The following is a 16,030-nucleotide window of genomic DNA, read 5'->3' on the forward strand; positions in this document are numbered from 1 at the left end:
ACATGCTCCCTTTTTATTGTTGTTTTTTGGTACTGGGGATGGAACCCAGAGCCTTGTGTATACAAAGCACATACTCTACCACCGAGCATCCTCCTAACCCCAAATGAAACTTTCTATAAGGTAAGATCAGTCGTGCCTGTTATCTGGGCTGCTTTAGGAAAGTCTGCACCGCAACTATCATACATCTAAGTGGCAGAAGCCATGTGGCCATCCCATGCAGGCCAAGCACAGAGCTACAATGCTGCACACAGCTACAATGCTGGCTTCCCTTTGAGTCCCTCACGTGTGCACTGGGCCAGTTCATTGAGCATTCTGAGTCTTGGGTGTGGAGGAAAGGATTCCTGTCTCTTTCTCAGGCTGCCTGGGAAGATCCCACGTGCAGTGAAAGAATATATCTGACAAACATATGATTATTATTGAGAGGGATTAGGGAAAAGAAACCAGGAGCTGCACTTAGCTGGGTGGGTTCAGCACTCAGCTGTTTGAGATATTGGACAGTAGTTATTTCTGGTGATCTAGCACCGTCTTCTTTCTTTTTAAGAACCCTCTGTAGGAAGGGGCCAGATGATGCAGGCGCCCATACTGTGACCTATGGTTTTGACCTGCGCCAAGAAACTCTTCTGGATGAAAGAATTATTTATTATTTTATTATCATTTATAAATTTATTATTCACCCAAGACAGACCACAGCTGAGGAGAAAGAACCCATCCTGTCCTCTCTGTTGGGATTGGTGTTGGGGATCACTTGTTGTTTTTCTAACAATGAACTAACCCGGTCAGATGAGCAAAGAAATTCTGTGACCAGCTCAGAGTAGGCATGGCCTCACCACCAACCTCTTGCCCACCTTGCTCCACACATGCTCTGACACCCCCACAGTTTTCACAGAAGAGCACAAGCTGTGTCTGCTAGTAAAGACCTGGCTTTCAGTCGCTGCATGTGCATTTCCTTTCCTGGTTAGCCTTTGCTCAGGACATCTCTGGGCCGTGTTAGATAGGTTTTAACAGTGGTAAAGCAGGTGACAGATGCAACACATGGCAGATGATCTCTGCGAGCGTGAACAGTTGCTGCCCCCACCGCATCCTCCAAGCTTGCTTCTGCAAACCCTTGTGGGGAGGAAGTGACATTCTACTGACAGAGGCATTCTGAGTGATTATGATCCACCATTTCTATACCACCTTCTGAAAGGCTCCTTGAGCATTTCGTAAATAGTTTCAGTGAAAAAAATGAAGGATGCAGCTCCCAGTGGAGACTGAAGGCAGTTTTAGGTGGGCAGAATGCAGTTACTCAAGACAGCCTCTTGCCAGTGTGCCAACACTGGAATAAGAAAGTTCATGTGTTGGAGGTCTTTAATTTGTCCCTGTCTATTTATCTAGGATCTTTTCTCTATCATGCATCTACTGAACTCTTAAGCAATCTCAACCAAATACTTAAAAATTACATGATAAATTTGAGTTTTTCTTTTGGCTTAAACAGCTTATTAAAATTCAGATGGTTCTTAAAAGTAATTAGATGAGCAGTTGAGAGATCTTTTTCCATGTGAGGCTCAAGTTAAGGTGAATTTTCAAAGTACAGTCCACTAACACAGAGTACATGGAACCTTCTTGTTTTAAGCCACTGCGTCTAGTTACTTAGTCTCAGTTTTAATTCCTCTCTGTCCCGTTATTCACCTTCTCTTCATCTTTCTACCAGGTCTTCCAAGAATCACGTAAGAGGTGAGAAGATATGTTCAGAACTATTAGTATAGCCAGTCTTTCTGGGTTTTTAAATATATAGGAAACAAAGACATAAACAGACTTCAAATTCGTGTGTTGTTTATTATCAGTGACAAAATGGGCCTGCTGCATTTCTAAGCCTCCACTTCTCCCATAGCCCCTAAACCCAGTCCTGCTCCTTGCTTGTGAGCTACGTGTCTCTTTAAGGAGTTCTCTCCAACTTGCTGTTCACCATTACACCTGTGAATTGTCCACATAAGAGGCAGAGTACCACTTTCACACCCTCTTCTTCAAAACTACATTATAGATCTGAAGGACCTCAGAAGTCATCCATGAGTGTTTTAGTCATCTTTGAGTCACTATGATCAAAACATCTGACAAGAACATCTTAGAGGAGGAAGTTTATTTTGGCTCAAGGTTTTAGAAATTTAGTCCACGGTCGGCCAACTCCATACCTCTGGGCCCAAAGTGAGGCAGAACATCATGGCAGAAGGGTATGGTGGAGGAAAGCAGCTCAGTACATGGCAATAGGAATTTGCTCACCAGGCACAAAAAAAATAAACCCCAAAGGAATGCCCCCAGTGACCTACCTCCTTCAGCCACATTCTACCTGCCTACAGTTACCATCCATTTAATCCATTCAAGTGGATTAATCCACTGATCAGTTTATAGCTCTGAACATATCACCTCTGAACATTCTTGCATTATCTCACACATGAGCTCTTGGGGGACACCCCACATCCCAACTATAACAATGACCTGTGAGCCCAACCAGCTGTGGTGTCATTCAGCTCCTTTCTCTTACCTCTGTATGAAGCGCTAGCCAGGGGGCCACTGACAAGTCTCCTTCCCATGGCTTTATATTTCTCTGGGTGAGAGCAACAGCACGCAGCATCAGTGGGTTCCTGATTCCTGGTGTGGATATCATAGGAAGAGGGGCGTCAAGCCTGGTACCTGGGTCCTTGCTATGATTTGCTAGGAGGTATAGGTGATGAAGAGTCATGACGTCATCAATAACTGAAGTTGTTCACACTGAAAAGTCAAGAAAACTTTCTTGGGTTACTGTATGAAACATATCCCACACAGTCCTGTCTCCAATAAGTGATGAAGATCTCAGTCTCCAAAGAGTGCCAGATACTGTGCCAACTTCACACAGACCACCTTACTGAACCCTCATGATGAGTTAGATGCTTTATTTTTAAGCATCCATTAAAAAGCAATGAAGTGTCGGGCGCAGTGGTGCATGTAATCCCAGTAGCTTGAGAGGCTGAGGCAGAAGGATCTCTAGTTCAAAGCCAGCCTCAACAATGGCAGTGTGCTAATAAGCAACTCAGTGAGACCCTGTATCTAATAAATTTTTTTAAATGGGGCTGGGGATGAGGCTTAGTGGTTGAGTGCCCCTGAGTTCAATCCCCGGTACCCCCCCCCCAGAAAAAAAGCAATGAAGCAGATGTTTGGAAGAACAGTTTGGGTCCAAGCACTCTGTCCTTACAGCCTTACCTCCAGTGATTGGTTTTAAGATTCCACTGGAAGGAAGTAGTTGGGTTACTTATGTAGAGCCACAGCTTGTTTCTCAGTAGCTGTGGGGCCAAGCTGGGCTCTTTTTCCTGCCCTTCTCAGCAATGACCAGGCCTCCATGGTGCTCCCGCTGCTCACTGTGGGTCAGAAGCAGGGTCACATTTCCACGTTAGAGTGCAGAGGATTCGAGACTAATGAAGTCTGTGCACAAAGTAAGCTTCAGACTTGGAGAATAAAGCCCTACCATACATTTGGTATCTCCAGCAATTTCAGTGACAGCCCAGGCAGCAGCACAGTGGCAGGTCCTTCATACAGGCCACCAGGAGGAAGATGTGCAGCAGGCCTTTCTCACCTATTGATCTTCATGCTTTGGCACCTGCTTCTGCCTCAGTGGTATGAGTGGCAGCCAAGTTCAGGGCTGTCTGACAACAACAGGAGCTTGTCATGCTTCTTAGAGAATCTGGCGCCTCAGTGTCCTCCCTTCCACACCTCATTCTGGTTGGCAGTTTGGTGGTTCTTCCCTTTTTTTGTGCTGTGTGAGGAATATCTCATCTCCTCAGCCTGTTCTTTTTCATTCCTTTCCCTTAGATATGAAGGAACAGAAAAACAGAGACCTGAATAAATAAGCATTTCCCGACAGTCACTGCGCACCTGCACTGGTGTCGATTTACTAGCTATATTTTGTCAGGACAGACTCCTTGTGATTTTCCTTTGCCCTAATGAAACATAGGTTTCCATGACAGCATATTAAGCTCCTTTGCAATGCAAGAAGTTGACCGGGTCTTTTCCTCCAAAACTTCCATGAATCTGTATCAGTCTTATATTAGCATGGCCTCTGAGCACCATACAGTTATGGTTAGCATGATGCGTGGTTTTCCATCCTTTAACAGACTTATGAGAGTTCCATAAGTCTTTTTTCACTTTACAGTGGTTTGAAGGTAGTCTGTATTCAGTGGAACACATACTTCAGATTTTGAATTTTGATCCTTTCCTAACTAGCACCTTATGGCATAGTACTTTCTGATGGGCTGGGCAGTAGCAGTGAGCCCCAGCTCCTGGCCAGTCACATGGTCACCAGGGGAAGCCCTGGTCCTCCACAGTGTCCCATGCTGCCAAGCTTGGGGTAGGTAGGCTGGGTGGGTTAGGTGCATTTCTGACTTTACGATATTTTAAATTCATGATGGATTATTGGGACATGATCCCATTACAAGTTGAGAAGCATGTATATTTTCTGTTTATATAAAGATATAAGTGTGTGAGACACTCTTAAGTGTGTCTCCTTTAGTCAGCATAGTTGGATCTTATTTGGAATTTATGGTTAAATGCAGTTATATGATTAATGCTTTTAAGAAAATACCTGCTTTTTGATTACTGCTTTTATGAATATGGTTGAACTTATGCTGAGCATAGTAGTGCACACTTATAATCCCAGAAACTCAGAAGAATGAGGCAGGAGGATTACTAGTTCAAGGTCAGCCTCAGCAATTTAGTGAGACCCTAAGCAACATAGTGAGACCCTGTCTAAAAATTAAAAATAAAAAGGGCTTGGGGTGCATCTAAGTGGTTAAGCACCCCTAGGTTAAATCCCTAGTACAAAAGAAATTAATATGGTTGAATTTATGCCTGCCATTTTACTTCTTGTCTTCTGTGTTCATGTCTGCTAGTCTTCCCTTATTGTTTTATTTTACATTAATTAAATATTTTCTAGTATAAAATTTTAATTCAATATTTTTTTAATATTTTAAAAATTTATTTCCTTAGTGGTTATTCTAGGGATTCTAACATAGAACATATCAAAAGCTACTTCCAGTTTATATTAATTTCAGCAAGATATAGAAATGTTCTTTCTATGTAATTCTTTTCCATCCTACCTTTTTCTGCTATTATTTATTTACATATTATGTTTCTATATATTAAAGATCCAATAACATAGTGCTATATTTACTACTTTATAAAATTTTATGTCTTTTGAATAAACTAGAAGAATGGAGAGAAAGTACATATTTTATTTACAGAGTCCATGTGGAACCTTATTTACAATTTCTAGTTATCTTTATTTCTTCCTGCAAATTCAAGTTACCCTCTGGTGTATCTCCTTGCACCAATACAGTGGCATCAACCCATTTCTTTTGTGCTGTTATTGTCAAATATGTACATTTCAATATATTATGCACCAACCAATACGATCATATAAGTGTTTTAAGTCAACTAAATTTTAATTAGTTAAGAGGAAAACTTCAATTGTATTCTCATAATTACATAATTGCTTATATTTGGTGGGGTTTTTTTTAAATGTGTGGATTTATATTACAATTTGGAATCATTTGTGTTCAGCCTGAAGAACTTCATTATTTCTTGTAAGGAAGGTCTATTGGCAATGAATTTTATCCCCCCCACCCCCATCTAGGAACATCTTCCTTTCTTCTTCATTTGCTGGATATAATTTTTAATTGATGGGGTGTTTTTGTTGTTGGTGGTGGTGATTTGCTTTTCAGAACTTTGAATATATCCTACTGTAACCTGACATTGTTTATGCTGAGAAGTGAGCAGTGAAACTTCTGGAATTCCCTTGTACATGAGTAGTCTTTTTTCCTCTTATTTCTTTCTAGATAGTAAAAGCTGTCAGCATTTTTACTATCATGAGCCTGGGTATACAGCATTTTGTAATTTTTTATCCTATTTGGATTTTATTGGTTTTCTTGCATGTTTTGATTCTTTTTTTTTCCATCAAATTTGGAAAATTATAAGCCATTACCTCTTCAAATATTTTAGCTGGTCTCTTCTCTCTCCTTTCAGTATATGCATTACATGTATGAATATGTGTGCTTAATGGTGTGCCATATTTCTGAGCTTGTTCATTTTCTTTTTCTCTCTATTCTTCAGAATGTACAGTATCTATAAATATAAAAGTTCACTCATTTTTCTGCCATTTCATACTTACTATTGAACCCTATGGTGACTTTTTCATTTCAATTCTTTGCTTTTCAGCTCTAGAATTTCTATATTCTTTTAATAATTTCCCTTTTGATTAGTATTATTTGATGATGAAACACTGCCATGTTCTTTAATTCTTTAAGTATGATTTTCTTTAGTTCTTTGAAAATTTTTATAATGGCTGCTTTCATGTCTTTGCAATGTCTAATATCTGGGCCCTCTCAAACACACTTTGTCTACTTTTTTCTTCTATAGGGGTCATACTTTGTTTCTTTGCAGGTCTATAATTTTTTGTTAACAACTGGACATTCTAGATAATGTATCATAGGAGTTCTGGATACTAATCCTCCTCACTCACTCCACTCCCTCCCCCACTGGTTTCTTGTTTGCTTATTTGCTTAGCAACTTAGTAAAACTAGTTCAGTGAGATCCAATCCCCTAAGTGTGGCTCTGATGTCATTCCTCAGTAGGCACAGATTTGGGCTGAGTGACATTTTGCTTTTTCCTTTTAAATGGATATTTCTTCCAAATGGCTCTGTGAGTGCCTCACTGCCTGATCTTGGTTGAATTTCTGGCTGTCACATCCATTTGTTAGCCTCGGCCAGTTGCTTGCTCTATTTGTCTTGGCCTTGTAGCATATAGTGTCCCCACAGTCTGATCTAATAAATCCTTTTGTAAGTGTCCTCTTTGAGCTGGTTCTCGAGTCTTGCTCTGACCTCAGGAGCTCCTCTTAGCTGGTCTGCTCTGCTGTCATGAAGCTGTCAGCCTCCTTTTAATTGTTCACCATCAAATTTTTTGTTTCCAAGAGCACCCTAGGCTTGAACTTTGTCACACTTTATTCCAAATGAATTCACTCCCCCCAGAAGATCTGTGGATCTCTGTGTTCTTAAGGCCTAGCACATCCTCTAGACAGAATCTGAGTGTCACTCTTCCAGAGCTGGTGTAGGGACAACAGCCTGCTTTTCTCTGAATGACACCTCGGGTCTATATGAGAGTTGCTGTCCCAGGGTGGTAGCACTTTGTCTTCTTGGCTTCCCTTTCTCAGAATAGAACCTCCAGCCTATAAATGAGTGGTGAGGGTGAATGGAGCGGGAACGCTGCCTATTAGCAGAGATTGGTTGAGGAAAAGAGCTCCTGCAAAGGGGCATAGTGGGGATTAGATATGCTGGGGGTCTGTTCTTGCCTGGAAGAACCACAACCCTAGATTTGGAGCTGTACTTTGTGATTGTTTTTTTATTATGTGCTTAACTATCTTGGAACATTATTTCTGGAAAGTTGAAGACAGGCCCTTTGGGGAATGCTTTACAATTGATTCTGAAAGATAGTAGGAGAAAGGACAAGTTGGGGACCTCTTTAAAAGGCCTGACCTGTCTTCTTGACCATACTCGCCCAGAGTAGAGCTTCCATTTTACTGAGCTTCGAGGTGGTAGGGAAGAGGTGGTACCAGTTAAGGGAGCCTGTTATGGTTCCGATGCCACAAATTCTCTCTGTTCTTACTGAGCTTTGGTAAGTTTTCCTAAGAAAAATCTCTCTATATATGTATATGCACTTAGGACAGAGACTTTTAAATAGTTAAATTTTACAGATTTCACCAGTTATGATTGTTTGGGGACAAGATCCTTAGATAGCTTCATACTGCCATTCTAGAAATGGTTCCCTTGTGTCACTTAAAACTGTGTGGATTTTTCTAAGTCTTTATTACTGGTTTAGAATCCAAACATGCTTTGGGGATAGGCTTTTATTCACGGGCACAGCAATCTGGTAAGGACTGTTACATGTAGACTCACATCAAATGGCACATGGGGACAACTTGTGTTTCTAGCAGTTTAGTTGGTCATCAGAAGACCCTCCCACTAAAGAAAACTAAATTGTATAATGAGTTATTGTTACGAATATTTTTAGTCACATCAAAAACTAAAATAATTAGTAGAATACACAGATATCAATAATGAAGTAAAAGAGGCAGCCCAGAGAATTGAGTAGCACATTGAAGATGCGTTTTTCTCTTAAGGACATTTGATGAATCAGGAACTTGAGCATCAGTTCTCAGAAGCTCCTACAACCTGAGTGATACACAAAAGTCCAGAGCCCACCTGCCGTACCTAATGGGAGGCCATCCCTCTATACGTCTGAAACACCAAAAGGCCAAGCTTTTAGTGGAAGAGAAACAAGAAATATTCCCCTTTAGGAAACGATACAGAAGAAAAATCTGTGTCGAGTACAACAAGGAGAGTATCTCCCTGAGAATTATTACAGGGCATGAGCTTGCAACCCAACTTTATCTGGGTGGTCAAAAATCCTCAAGCCTTTTAAAGAGGTCCCCAGCTTGTCCTTTCCTCTAGGACCTTTCAGAATCAAATGTAAAGCATCCTCAAAAGGGCCTGTCTTCAACCCAAGCCTCAAAGATTTCCCAGAAATAATGTTCTAAGAGAGTTAACTCAGAATTAAAAACATCACAATGCACACATGTAAACCATGGACTGAGAGTAAGAAGGAACATAGTTAGACATCATATTCATAGCCACCAAGACCTCAGATGGTGGAATTATTAGCATGCAACAGAAAAAGAAGGTACAATTAATACCATTTTAAAGGATTTGAAAATGAAAAAGCAATTATGAAAAATAACCACACATTGATAAACTTCTGAAGTGAGAAACTGATCAAAATGTAAAATTTAATGGACATATAAGCATATTAGATAACACTGAGTGAATTTGATGGGTAAATGTTGATGAAATACATTTATCTTTGGCTGTTCTAGGTTGACAGTTTATTTATCTCGGCATACTACTACACTCTGCCTTCCATTATTAATACTGACATGCCAGGTATTAGATGGCTAATTGTGTTCCTTTGAGGGTTGTTTTGTTTTGGTTTTGCCTGGCCATTTTAAAGACATTTTTGTCATCTTTGGTGTTCTGCATCTTTCACTATGGTACATCCACGATTTGTTTTATTTTCTCTGCTTGGAATTCATTGTGATCTTTGAATATGTGGATGGGGTGGGTGAGAGGGTACCAGTCCTGGAAAGTTCTTGGTCACTAACTTTTCTGATATTACTCCTCATTCTCTTTTTTTCCCTCAGGAACTTCAGCTAGACACATTAGATCTATTCCATATCATTTGATCACCCATATTTTCTGTTTCTCACTTAGGTATAAATCTCCACAAATCTGTCTTCCAGCTCACCAAATTCTTTCTTCATATTGAAGCCCAAGAATTATTGTTAATTTTGTTATGCACAAGTTTTTGGTTTTAAAACAAAAAGTCCATAATTTTTAGAACTGTAATATGAAGTATGTGTCAATGAGGTGATGTAAGGTCTAAAATTTACCTTAAAATACACTTATAAAGAGTGTTAGATGGGTTCTTGAGCATTGCAGAACGTGGATGTTGATCTATAGGATTTTGTTTTATTACTGTCTCTGCTGTTATGTTTGAAAAGTCTCATAATGTAAGAGGACCAGAAACATTGACTTGGATTTATAAAATTTTCTTTAAATTTTTTCTTAAATAAAAACAATATAAGGTGTCAGAAGTCAGTGCCTTTCACGAACAGAAATCTGACAAGGTGGGGAATTCATTTTTTTAAGAATCTGATTTGACTTCATCCAAAAGGAACCACAAACAAGGTGCATTTCAAGCAGTGCTTTGCGGTCTCTGAAGGCAGCGCAGGGGTGAGTTCTTCTGGGCAGGAGCATTTGGGCTATCCTAGATGCTAGATGGAAAGGATGTCCACATGCTCAGCATTTCACAGCTAGAAATGGACCAAGTGCTGCTTCCCTGACCCCACTAGGTACTGGGGATTGAACCCAGAAGCACTTTACCACTAAGCTACATTTCCAGTCCTTTTTTTCTTTGAAACAGGGTTTCAATAAGTTGCTAAGGCTGTCCTCAAACGTACAGTCCTCTTGCCTTAGCCTCCTGAATCACTGGGATTACAGGTGTGTACCACTACACCCAGCCCAAGTGCTTCTTTTAGCAGCTGTCAGAATCAAGTTTATCCAGATGTCCATCACCATAAGGCAAAACATTGTCTGTGATAAAGGTCAGCAGATTGTAAACCCATACAAATGTAAGGCACTTTTCATTTTGAGAAGCAATCATAAGTGCAAAAGGAAGTTACTCTGGAAAACCACTTTGGGAAACCATTTTGGGGGTAAAAAAAAAAAAAATTGGAAAGCCACCTTGAAAAATATTGGGTAGTTCCTCGAAATGTTAAAAACAGGTTTATCATATGACCCAGAATTTCCAATCCTAGGTATATACTCAAGAATTAAAACCATGTGTGCCTACATAAAAAGTTGAAATCAAATATTCACAGCATCATTATTTACAATGCTCAAAAGTGGAAACAACCCAAAGGTCCACAACTGAAGAATGGATGAACAAGGTATAAAGCTATTCACATAATGAATGTAAGTCAGCAGCAAAAAGTGAATGAGGTACTGGTACATGTCACCACAGAGACAAACCTTGAAAACACTATGCTTAGTGAAAGAAGTTAATCATAAAAGATCGCATATCCGTAGGGTAAGAAAGCCAAGAATTGCCATTTGACTCCCCCATCTCTGCCCCTTTTTTGTGACATTAATTTTCAGGCTGATTGACAAGGAAGCTAAGGGGACAGAGACTGTTTAAAGTGGGGATGATGGAAGATCATGCAAATAACAGGCCTCCCAGTCACAAAGGTTTCCCTACTACCCAGCAGCGAACATGTTCACTGCATTGGCAAGAGAGCAGCTATGAGCTATGATGATCTCTTTAATCACCAGATCTAATGTCAAAATTGCTATGCATATAATCCCATTGTCTCTCACCCAAAAAACACAAAGGAGATTGTGGATTTCTGATGACGAAGTGACTCCTCGTTTTCTGTGATGAAGGCAGACTGCTTCCCAGGACAGCTAGCTTGCACTCATCTGTGCTTTTTCTCTCCCTTTTCTCCTCTGTTTTTCAGTGGCTGCTTCAACCCCCAACTCCACTGCTGGTGCAGCCATGAATTCCTTGACCTCTCTTGGGACTCTGCAAGGACTGGCTGGAGCCACTGTTGGACTGAATAATATTAATGCACTAGCAGGTACCATAAACAGTGAGTATTTGCTGCTCTGGTGGACAGCCTTCCCCCAAATTCTCCACAGAAAATGGCCATCCAGAAATGACCTAAAAAGGATATGGAATGGGGAGAACTAAAACTTGGGATGGAGGAGCACATGCTTTGACAGGCCAAAGCTATCTACATTCATTGTATCTCAAAAAATGCCCAGCCCCTTCCCACCCCCAGATTCTTTGTACCGGCTACTGTAAGTCCTCACCCATAGTGGGGTTGACAGATCTTTTCAGCTTTCAAGGAGTTTGTCTGGGTTTTGACTTTCTCCTGCTGCGAGGCAATATGTAATAATAGAAAATTAGGCTGAGACGCTGTGTCCAGCTCTGCTGCCCATCAATTGTAGGAACTCAGGCCAACCACAGCTCCCTCTCTGGGCTTCAGAGTCTCCATTTGGAAAAAAAAAAAAAAGAAAGTTCTGGATAAGAAGATCTTAAAGGTGCCCTCCAGGTTGAAAATCCAAATAGTATTTACAATTACACAGGGGGGAAATGAGGTCTCTAAAGGAAAAGAAACTGAGTAGAGGAGAGGTGCTGCTGGAAAGAGCGTCATCTGGAATCTTCATCGAGCACCTGTGGGCATGGGTCACTGTACAGCAGTGACTGTATAAATTAGGGGCATCATTTCACTGTAAGGGGGTGAAACAGGTTTGGAGGCAAATAGCTTACCAAAATATACTTGGTTCTGAAACACATGGACTCACTAAGAAATTCTAGGATCTATGCTCTGTAGCCCACCTGTCCTTGTTCCTGCCTGTCCATTTTGGGTCCATGAGAGGAGTGTTGCCCAGGCCTGAGGTTAAGTCATATTTTAGGCTTGTGCCTGGCATTGGGGTCTTGCACTGGGGAAGCTGATCCTCAGCGCACAGAGGGGACGCCTGATTTGCCTGTCTCTCCATTCAGTCACCTTGGGGCCTGAAAGTAGCCAAGCCTAGGAGGTCCATGACAGCCAACAGAGCTTTCTGAGGAATTTCAGACCTACGTACCTATCAGAGACCCCAGACAACCTAATACCTGCCCATTTTGGTTTTTAATAAAAAAGGCATTCATTATTTGCCCTACTTTAATCTATGATTCAATAAGTAAACTGTTTTTAAAGGGTGATCAGACCGTACAATTTTTTAAGCCAAAAATTCCAACAATTTTATACTTTGAAAGCTCAAAAACACCATGCAGTTTGTTTGGTTAAAAAAAAAAAATGTCTGAAATTCATCCATATGCAAATTAACCTGATAAGAAAATAAATCACATGTTTAGAAGTAGGAAATGTTCAGGTTTCATTAAAGCCTTTAATTCAGATGCTCTGAGAAAAGAAAAACTTGGAATGAGTTTTGTCTGAGCACAAGAAAACATTTTCCTTCCAAATGTGATGGCTCTCAGTTAGCACAGAGTACATAACGTGACCATCTGACCACCAGAATGTTTCATTCCAGTTAGAACTGTCTCCAGCCTTGCCGCTCTCCAGCAGCTGAGCAGGAGCCCCACTGCCTTGCCTCCTGTTTCTGGTACAGCTCCTCTCTGCCCCGTCCTACAGAAGCACCAGCCCACTGTCCTCACATAGGCTGAGGACGTGTTCGCACATCCCCTCATGCTGCTTCTCTTGCCCCAGGACCTAGTTCCCCTCAAACAAGGACTTTGATTTGATCGCCTGCCTGTCCTTGGTCTGCAGAGTAACAGGCCAGTGGGAATGGTTGTCCTCCTCAGCACGTGCTCATGACTGCTGTGTGTGTGTCCTCTCGTCTGTGTCCTGCTCCCCTCCACCCTACTCTGTTGTACGTTGCTGGGCTTTCCCCATCGTTATCATGAGGACACGAGAGAGACTTTGTTGAATGCCAAAGAAATCACGGCTAGTTCTTGTGTGGAGTCTTATGTTATACCGAGTCTGCTCTGGCAAGGACAACAGGTTGAAATCATTTTGCTTCTCTGAATTCTTTGCCGTTGGGTTAAAAGAGTATGTTCCGTTCATGGGAAATGAAGAATGTTTTTGGTTTCTAATAACCCCTACTGGTCAGTATAAACCAGGAAAATGTTTAATTCAACCAAAACTCGGGCACAAATGGAAAGATACATTCCTTCTCATTCAATTAGTATTACTAGTACAGAGCTCTTTTACACTCTCAACTTTGGCTTGGAACTAATAATTGCTGCTTGTCTCAAATTAAATATCTAGAGAAAACCTTCTACAATAGAATATCCCCTTTCAGATCATTCTTCCTCAACAGAAATGACAGTGCTATCTGTTCTACAGGATAAGTCTCAAAGCAGGCAATCAAGGAATGGTCACCTGAACAGTGACCTTCTAAAACAGTTGACCTTAGCTTCCAGGTCATTGCTCTTTTCTACCCACTCTGTCCCAGGAGCCATTACATGCTACCTTGAGGAGAGTATTCTGGTTTTCTGAATACACCCATCTCTTCTATGGTCAAAGCAGCCAGCAAGAGAATAGGTGGCTGACTCAGCTTGGCCTAGATTTGACCCTCCTCCCTGCCAGAGGCCTCACCACTGCCTTAGGAGGACTCTTCCCTTAGCAGATAAGTAGCTAAATTAAACTGTTCAAATTTGATAGCCTTTTTCTTCCCTTATACTTTAATGAATGGAGGGGCTTAAAAAATTTCTTTAGGGAAAGATAAAAAAGCAGAAATCGGCAAGATCAGAAGAAGTAACATAGAACAATGTATAACAAAGATACAGAATAACAGTAGGTACCTCTACATCGCAGATATATCCACCCAAGTCTGTACCTGATTTGGTATGTTTAAATGTAAGTCAAGTGGCATCCTTACTTTTCCTGTTTAAATTGCATAATTCTTCCAAATGACTTACTATACAGTGCTTAACATTATGATTGTTTGAATATAACAGCCACGAATTCCTGGTGGAAAATATTTATGGAACTATTTTACGTAAAATACAGAAAAGAGAAGATGCTTTGGACACATTATTGTAGCTTGTCATTCGTTATTTGCATTGCAAAATTACTGTTTGAATATGTGTAATTGGAATTTACAAGGATGTATGCGGTTAGATACACACACAAGCACACATAGTCCACACACATTTGTAACCTTTTAACACAGGCATATAGGAAAGTGCCACTAACTGTATGCACATCCATATCCATTTCCCTGGTTCCAAACACTTTTATTTAGGTTCTCACTCACTAGCTTAGACTAGATTTAGAAGGATAAATCCCATCTGTACTAAGGAAGCTTATCCCAGTGAATCGGTTACAAACCTATGAGAACACCCTAATACATTCCTCACTTCTTATTTAAAATATGGCTGAGTAGCTTGGAAATAAGTGGAGTCTACCTCTGAATCTACTTTCCAGGACCATATCTTCATGTTCATATTTACGGGAATGTCTGTGTCATTTAAAAAGATTGACTCAGTAAGCTCACAGCTTCTTGGTCTCTGTCAGTTGAGGACTAAATGTGAAGCACTTGGTTATCAGGCTGTATAACCCCATACTGACCACCAGTTCCAGAGACCTCCCTTGCAGAGGCTTCTACCCCAGTTATTTGCTTCCAGCTCTGCTCATCCAAATAGTAAGCAGAACGATCTAGATTAAATGGGAGGAAATTGTCAATCCATTTGGCCTTTTCAAAAAAGCCCCTTATTCTTTTTAAGTGGAGCATTTTATTCAACTTAACTTTCTTTAGACCTCCGTTTCTATTGTCTAGGACTTTGAGAGGTCATCAGGTACAAGCAGCTGGGCTAACTAATTGTATCTTTATATAGTGAGTATTTAATACAGAAGAATGTTAGTTAATTCACAGGAACTACTCTCAAAAGTCGAAATCTTCCTTTGATGGCTCTTCAAACTCTACCATATAATCCATTATTGTATCCAGGATTTGTCAAAAAAAACCCATCCCAGTTTTCTAAGATAGTTTCGGGGTTAGGTATTCTCAATGAATTTGTACTTGTTAGAGCTCTGACCCATATTTTTTTTCCAGAAAGATGGTGATCTTTCATAGAGGAGCAAGCTCTGGGCTAGAGAGGCCAAACCCTCCCTCCGTTATCTGCACAGGTTCCTCACTAGTCCCTCCTTGGGCATTTATACCCTGTCACTTTGGTTCCTCCTCTGTCAGCCCACTCCTCCCCCCTGTCCAGAGGGCGACCACCATCACTGTCTCCCATACATGTGGTACCCACAGAGGCAAACAAAACTCTGCAGAAGGCAGGTTTTCCCAGGCTATAATCTAAAAAAACAGCCAACCACAGTGAAGTATAACCAGGAAGAACAGAGGACATGGCTAGAATGTCAGTTGCTAGAGCCTCAAACCTCACAAGGCTTCTATGTAGTCCTGAAACATCCTTCCATCATTTCAAGAGCATGAAGTTCATTCTGTTTTAAGAGGGAAAAAAAAGTTTGGTCAAAAGAGCAAAAGAGTTCAAAGTAAAAAATAAGAGACTCCTGACCCGCAAAATAAGAAAGGCTACATCCAGAGGGAAGGGGGTTAGAGTTTGGGGTACCAGTGACAACTGCAGTAAGATGTCATCTGTGTGTCTGACAGAGGGGAGAAGCCATGCTGCAGGGCTGTAGACCACAGGAAGTCACGCATGGGGTGTGTGTGGCAAGGCCCTGGAACTCCAAGGCCCTTGTCTGACAAGCTACCAAGGAGATGGGGTGCTCTCGCCCATTCACGGAGTGGCAGGGACATATGGAGATATTAGAGTGGAGCCGAGGCCTTCATCCATGCTACACAGAGCTCCCAGGTTTCTAGGTTCTTCAACAGTGTTTATTTGCATG

General features: G+C 41.0%; 1 protein-coding gene across 14 annotated transcripts in view; it reads left to right on the top strand.

Annotated features, from left to right (window-relative positions):
- Celf2 (CUGBP Elav-like family member 2) overlaps positions 1-16,030 on the top strand; it is a 496,258-nt gene that overhangs the window by 469,660 nt on the left and 10,568 nt on the right. For 8 of the 14 annotated variants that reach the window (XM_071599795.1, XM_071599797.1, XM_071599791.1 and 5 more), the window contains one exon: positions 11,129-11,248. In XM_071599795.1, the coding sequence (XP_071455896.1) occupies positions 11,129-11,248 (120 nt within the window). Of the gene's footprint in view, positions 1-11,128; positions 11,261-16,030 lie in introns of all 14 variants that reach the window. The other 6 variants (XM_071599796.1, XM_071599792.1, XM_027944875.2 and 3 more) reach the window with 1 other exon arrangement.

The sequence above is a fragment of the Marmota flaviventris genome, chromosome 12 (genome assembly GCF_047511675.1).
Source record: "Marmota flaviventris isolate mMarFla1 chromosome 12, mMarFla1.hap1, whole genome shotgun sequence".
Classification (NCBI taxonomy): Eukaryota; Metazoa; Chordata; class Mammalia; order Rodentia; family Sciuridae; genus Marmota; species Marmota flaviventris.